The sequence below is a fragment of the Balaenoptera borealis genome (genome assembly GCF_965194805.1).
Source record: "Balaenoptera borealis genome assembly, chromosome: 5".
In the NCBI taxonomy this organism is placed as follows: domain Eukaryota; kingdom Metazoa; phylum Chordata; class Mammalia; order Artiodactyla; family Balaenopteridae; genus Balaenoptera; species Balaenoptera borealis.
In genome coordinates, this window is record NC_138862.1 from 72,678,150 (window position 1) to 72,684,876 (window position 6,727).

The 6,727-nt window shown below is 57.4% G+C and overlaps 1 protein-coding gene across 2 annotated transcripts in view; it reads right to left on the reverse strand.

The window, feature by feature from the left end:
* MELTF (melanotransferrin) overlaps window positions 1-6,727 on the reverse strand; it is a 38,154-nt gene that overhangs the window by 17,300 nt on the left and 14,127 nt on the right. For both annotated transcript variants that reach the window (XM_082393216.1, XM_082393215.1), the window contains exons 2-5: window positions 6,336-6,490; window positions 5,119-5,218; window positions 2,715-2,897; window positions 601-757 (exon numbers count right to left, since the gene is read on the reverse strand). In XM_082393216.1, the coding sequence (XP_082249342.1) occupies window positions 601-757; window positions 2,715-2,897; window positions 5,119-5,218; window positions 6,336-6,490 (595 nt within the window). The remainder of the gene's footprint in view (window positions 1-600; window positions 758-2,714; window positions 2,898-5,118; window positions 5,219-6,335; window positions 6,491-6,727) is intronic.

The window sequence follows — 6,727 nt, forward strand, 5'->3', positions numbered from 1 at the left end:
GTTTTTCTCTCTGTGCCCCAAACTGCATTTCCCTTATAACACCCTGGGGCATGGGGGCCCAGCAGGCTCTCGGGTTCCAGGTGGAAACACTGTGGCCAGGGCAGTCAGAAGGACCTGGGAGACTCCCATGCCAGCCCCCATCGAGTGTTTCCTCCTTTGGGGACAGATGGAAGGGCACCACAAGCAGTTAGAGACTCTCTTGTCTCCATGGAGGGCTGCTCTAAAGTGCCAACCTGAACAGGGGCAGAGAGAGGCCAGCCCTGAGCGTCAGGCCTCGGGGGTCCCCCCCATGCTCCCCAACTCCAGCATCCTCCCTCCAGGTCTCAGACACCAGAACGGGGACCTGGGAGCAGCCAAAGGCTGTTTTGGACGTTTTCTTCTCTCTGAGCCCTTACTTCTCTAAATATACCAAACATGTTGATTTTATGAGCAAATCCCGCCTGGCACATACCAGTTTGAGGTTTTTAAACTAACCAGGCACATGGACTATATAAAGGGTGCTTTGATGAGAGGCAGCTGACATCGCCACTCCCCCAGGGGCCCTCCCTGTGCCGAGGTGTTTTTCCCCTGCGCTTGTGGCCCCGTCCCAGCCCCTCTCACCGGAAGGCCCCGCTGTAGTCGTAGTATCTCTCCAGGGGGCTCTTGTCACACACCCCTTCCCCGGCGGTGTTGCCCCGGCAGAGTCGACAGAGGGACTCTGAGTAACTGGTCTTTCCTGCCCCGGGGACGCAGCTGCCCCCAAAATAGTCGCTGACAGCTGTGGGAAAGAGACAGAGGGGGTCGGTCACACAGCATCAGACCCCGCCCCATCCTCCAGGGAGCGCTCAGGCCACTCGGGTTGGAGTCAGGAGGGCTGGGCTCCCCAGGGACCCAGCTGGACTCCCCAGGCTTCAGTCTGAGCAAAACTGGAGCGCTGGATCTGCTCAGTGGTTCCCAGACGGGGGCCACAAAAGTGTGGGCGTCGGAGAGTGACTGCTGTTATTTAAAAATGGCTCAGGGATAAAACGCTTACCCCCAGATGGCCACACAGGACAACCATCAGCCAGATAGTGTTCTCACTGAGGGTTTCACTTCAGAAGGAGTTACGTGTAATCAGTGAAAGTAGGGAAGTAAATGATTACTTAAAGAGTATAATTAATTTGATAGACTACACTTCTCAAAACACAGGGAGGGGAGGGAAAGAGCAGAGAAGGAGGCCTGGCTGGGGACGAATTCAGGATCTGCAGGATTCTGGGGCCCTTGCCAGCGCCCAGGCCCCGAGTCCACCCTCCTGGCAAATATTTATCCTGCGCCAAGGACCCCCTAGTGCCACGTAGGGTGAGCCAGTTGCACTGTGCTCGGCTAAACCAAGCTCTTCCAGGGCAGGTTCCTTTCTTGGTCTTTCTGCATCCTCGCAGGGGAGTGGATATTTAATAAATGTGCCAAATGACTGGCAAACCTCCCACAGCTGGGCGCCGTCTGAGAGGACATGGCTTCCAGGCCCTTGTGCGCGGTGCTGTGTGGGGGTAGAGTATCCACGTGTATGTGTGTGTGCAGGTGGGGCCAGCATGTCTGTGTGTAGTGTGTGGGTCTGTGCCTGCATGGATGGGCGTGCCCGCGGATGCATGCACGGGTGCACACGTGTGTGTATGTGCGTGTTTGTGCATGTGTGTATGCGTGCACGTGTGTGTGCACCACAGTGACCGGGAGGGATGGAAGCTGAGCTCATAATAACGTCAGCTCCCTGCAGTGAGCACAGCCCCTGTGCCGTGCATTCTGCAAAGATGTTGTGTAGATTATCCCAGTCCTCCCAACGCCACAGCATTGGAATGTTAATTTCCCCATTTTACAGGTGAGGAAACTGAAGTTCAGTGTGTGGAGTAATCCTTCTAAGGGCAGGTCACGCTGAGCCAGGGTGTAAACTCATACGTACCCACAGCGAAGTCTGGGCTCTGAGAGACGAGGTGCTCGCCTATGTGCAGAGCAAACCAGGAAGCAGCACACTCAGGAGCAAGGGGTCTGGGGACGCCTGAAACTCTCCTCAAGGGGGGGTGGGGTCCCGAGAGGGCAGTTTGAGAAGGTGGTGGTCATGTGTCAGGGGCCACCTCAGACTGGCGCAGCTGGGTGGCCAGCAGGAGTCCAGGAAAAGGTGACCTGCATCCTCACAGGGTCCAGGTCACCAGAACCAGGGCTCTGGGCTCCCAGCCAGGTCCCCTCAGCACCTCCTGCCCTCGCTCAACTTTCACGGGGCACACGCTGCTTGCAGGATGGCCCTATTCTCACCACCTGAGAATCAGTGGTGGGTCTCTGATTAGCCACTTGTGAGCTTTCTGGGCGCAAGTTCGCAGCTTGTTTGGGTCCTGAAAGAACACGGCTTCTGACCCCGTCAAGCTAAGGACACATTCGTGGCAAGGGCGACCACGTCTACACCAGGGGAGAGGTGCTCCCGGGCGATTCGCTGCCTCCCGCGGGGTGGGCCTGCAGGCCCCGTGCTTGGCTGTGCCGGGGCCCCGGGAGGAGTGAGTGAGGGTTGAGTGCCTGGAGGAGCCAACCAGGCGGAAATGTAAGTGGGGCCAACACCAGGCCAGCCAGCGGACAGGAGGGAGTGATGCCATCGACGAGGGGTCCGGGGAGGCCCAGGGGAGGCGGCTGTGAAGGTGAGCCCGGAGGGAGGCTGTCCCACGAGGGGAAACGCAGAGCCCCTGCGGGAGAAGCCGCTGGCGGCCAGCCCTCACCTTTGAGCACGTCGCAGCCCATCACCGAGAGGCGGCCACTCTCCACCAGGTAGCCCACGGGCACGTTCCAGCCCACCGTCCGGTTGATGCCCGTGTGGCAGGACGTCACGCCTTTCAGGGTGTTGATGGTCACGTGGGAGCCCCTCTTCACCACAGCCACAGCATAATAGGAGGTACCGACCTCTAGGAGGAGGGGAGAGGAGAGGAGTGAGGGTGGGAAGGAGGCTGGGACCCTGCCTGGGAAGGCTGCGGGAGGAGGGTGCGGGGGTGTGCACGGATGCATGTGTGTACGCGTGCACGTATGTGGATGTGCACGTGTGTGCGTGCATGGCATTCTAGTACCAAGAGAGCAAGTGGGTGCAATCCACGTGTTGTATCACAAGACCCCGCCCCTTCCAGCCTCTGCGGTAGCTATTATCTTGAGATGTTAATTCATTCATTAATTTCCCCCTTGTCCTGCCCGAGCCAGCTGGCACTCAGCCAGGTCTACATTTGCACACGTCAAGGGAGCTCTGTAGTCAGACCAAAAGCAGAAGTAGCCTGCAAGTCTTTCGTTTTCCAGAAGTCTAGCCCCTTAGGAGAACTTAGAGGATGTGAGGGAATGGTATCACATTATGCGAAGAAGGGTGGTTGGGAGAAGCAGAGGGAGCAGGGCAGGGACTTCCCTCAGATTAGAAAAAGTGATTTCTCAGTGCTGGGCCAGGGATGAAGGGGTAGAGACAGAGAGAGACAGGCACACAGACACTCACTCACACACAGAGAAGCAGAGAAACACGAACGATTTGGCCCCAAATCACTCAAGACCCGAATGGGGTGCATGTGGGTGGGCGAGGGTCTACAGCCTTGCGGAAGATTCCCCTGGGCCACAGGTTGCCTGGAAGAGGCCATTCAGACAAGACAGGGATGACTCCTCTATGGGACTGATGACCAGAGGGCATCCATCACACACAGACATGTACGTGTCTGCCCGGGGGTGGTCAGATGCCCATGATCATAACGAAGCTGAGTTCTAGAAAACCAAGCCAGTGTTATTTCTTGCACCCCTGAGCCTGGCCCCTGTCAACCTAAGCTGCCTGTCTGGTCCCACTCTCTAACTCCCCACTCTCCTTCTAGTTTCTTGAGATCACCAAGCTCTTTTCTACTTGGGACACTTTTCAGAGTGCAACTTTAATGTCACCTCTCCAGAGAAGCCCTCCTGTCTGCTCTATTTTAGCCGGTCTTCCACAGCCCTTATCTTCTCCCTCATGGCCTTTACTTCCTTCACAGCACCCAGCACATTTGTAACTACAGTTTTTGGTGTTTATTTACTATGTGACTCTTGCTATTTGAGGGCAGGAATGGGTTCTCTTGCTTACTACTCTATGCTCATGACTGGCATGTAGTAGGTGCTCAATGAATGTGCTGAATTGATTAAAAAGGAAGAGCTGTGTTTGTGGCCCACGAGGCAGGGCTGCTTCTGGCCATTGAGTGGAAAGCCTGGCTGGTTTGCAGGGTTGGACTGTGTCCTGTGTCATCTGACAGTCATCAATTCAACAGGTGACCAAGCGAGGCCCCGTGCTGGGTACCAGGCACCAGGGGTATACAAGGATGAAGACCAGGCTTGCCTCAGGGGACTTGCTGTGGTGAGGACAAAAAAAACAGAGGGGAAAGGACCTTGTAGAGTGAGTCAGTGCTCTGGAAAGCAGGAAAGAGCGGCCCTTTGCAGGGGTGAGAGGACCCAGGGGAGCTCTTTGGAGGTGACAGCTGAGCTGGGCTGTGGCAGACGCTAGGCACTGGACAGGTAGAAGCGAGGGGTGGGTATCCAAAGGGCAGGCTGTGCCAGAGGCATGTCTGGTGTGAGTGCAGGGCTGGGGCAAAGAAATGCACATTTCTGAGCACACACCACGTGTCAGGTGCACACAGACCGGCTCATTTAATCCATGTGACAGGGCAGGGACCTCTATCCTGATTTTATGGTCAAGGAAGTGGAAGTTGTTCAAGGTCACACAAGATGACAGGAAGGGGCAGAACTCGGATTCCTTGTTGGTCTGTTGGGCTCTGCAGCTCCTAGACACCACCTCCTGTCTGGCCACATCCCCACTCCACGCTGCATCTGACAGGGCACTGGAGAGTGCGGGGAGCTGGGCATCAATGATGTCTCGTTCACCTGGCAATCATGCCCCGCACTACACCAGGCATGGGGTAGCCCCTCAGTAACAGCTTGTGGGTGACGGTTAGGGGGCTGCTGGGCTCCCCATGAGGAAGAACAAACTCAGGTCAGCCCTTCTTGTCTCTGGCACCCCCGGCTCTGGGGACAGGACTACTGACCAGCTAGGGGGCTGCAGAGTCGGGCCGGGCCCAGCAAGGACATACTGCTGGGTGACCTCCTCTCTCCTTCGAGCCCCCTCCCACTTGGCCCTCTGACCTTGATCATACACCTCGCCCACCACGGGCTTCAGGCCGTGCTCCTTCCCCGCCTCGTAAATGGCTCCTCCATCCAGAGTGATGGCGTCAGCTTCCCGGGCCTGCTGGGAACAGGTGGGTCAGTGCAGCCTGGCCCCCGGGGCACTCAGCCAGGAGCTCAGGGACACCTGCCCAGGGCCCCTTGAAAAGCCCTGGAGGTCCACGTGGTCCTCTTCAACTGGCCTGGGAGCCCTGTCCTGGCTCAGCCTCTCAGGCCCCTTCCCGCCAGGGCCTAGGGGTCTCCCCCGACCAGGACCAAGGGCTCACCTTGTTTTTATAATTATGTTATTTAAAAAATATTAATTTTATAGGACTACACATAGTTAAAAATCAGATAGCACAAAATGAAAAGTAGTGAGAAGTGAGTCTCCCTCACTTTCTTGTTTCTAAACTCCCTGCCTCTGCTACTAACCTGTTTCTCGGGTTTTCTCTCTAAGATGCAGATTGAATCCTACAAATATCCTCTTCAATTGTTTCCTTTTTGTTTTAAAACACAAATGGGGTCCACGGGTAAAATGATAGCTCAACATAATTGGTTTCCACCCTCACGGTGGAGCCTGGCCCAAGCCCTTGGCCACATGGATGGTGACAGGATTAGCTCTGGGGGCGCACCAGGGGCTAAGCTGGAATGGAAACCCGGGTCCCCTTGTGTTTGCCCCCAGTGCTTCTCTCCACACCTTGTCCTGTACTGAAGTCCTGCCTCTTAATTTAGTCTGTGCCAGTTAGCAGATCTCCTGCCCCTCAGAACAGCTCTCCGACCCACCATGCACCCACCCAGGACTGCTGGCCCTGTTCCTCCTGCCCCAGAAAACACACAAGCCCAGTTCTGGAAAACTCCAAGGAGTGAGTCACTGCCATGGGCCACGGAGGGGGTCTGCTGTCTGGGCCCCCCTGGGTGGGGCGGGTCATGTCCCCCATGTAGAGGGGCTCTGTGCAAGGAAACTCTGCCTCTCAGACACCTTTCCCCACCGGCGCCCTGAGCAGGGCCCTCCCTGGGCCTCCCAGGGCCTGGGCAGGAAACAAGCTGGCCCTTGTTGCCGGGGAAACTCAGGAGATCCTATCGACCGGCCCTGGCGGTGGGGAGGACTCCGGAGCCTTTCCCGGTGAATGAGGCCATTGTGCGCTCCCTCCTGAGTCAGAGCCCTCTCGTCTGTGCAGAGTGGAAGGGAGAGGACTCACCGTGATGAGCTGGAGGCAGTGGTCAGCTGAGGTGCCCTGGACGCACAGGAGGGAGGGCTGGATGCTGGCTTGCTGGAAGGCCTTGCTCATGTCACTGCACTTCTGCTGCTCCGGGTCTGAGATGGTGCACCATCGCACCTCCATCCCTCCGAGTGCTGGGGATGGGGGACAGTGAGGCCCGGCTCCAGCAGCCCCAGCCCATGTGTCCCGTCAGCACGTATAGCCAGTCCTATGCAGCAGCCCTGCCCTCTCACTGTGGGGTACTGGGGCACAAAGAGGCGTCACAGGCTGGGAGGGGGCCGGGCTCACTGGCAAAGCTGTGCGTGGGCCATGCACTCCCCGCACTTGCCCAGCGCGCTCAGAGCCGGGCCCTTTGCATAGGCCAGGGAGGG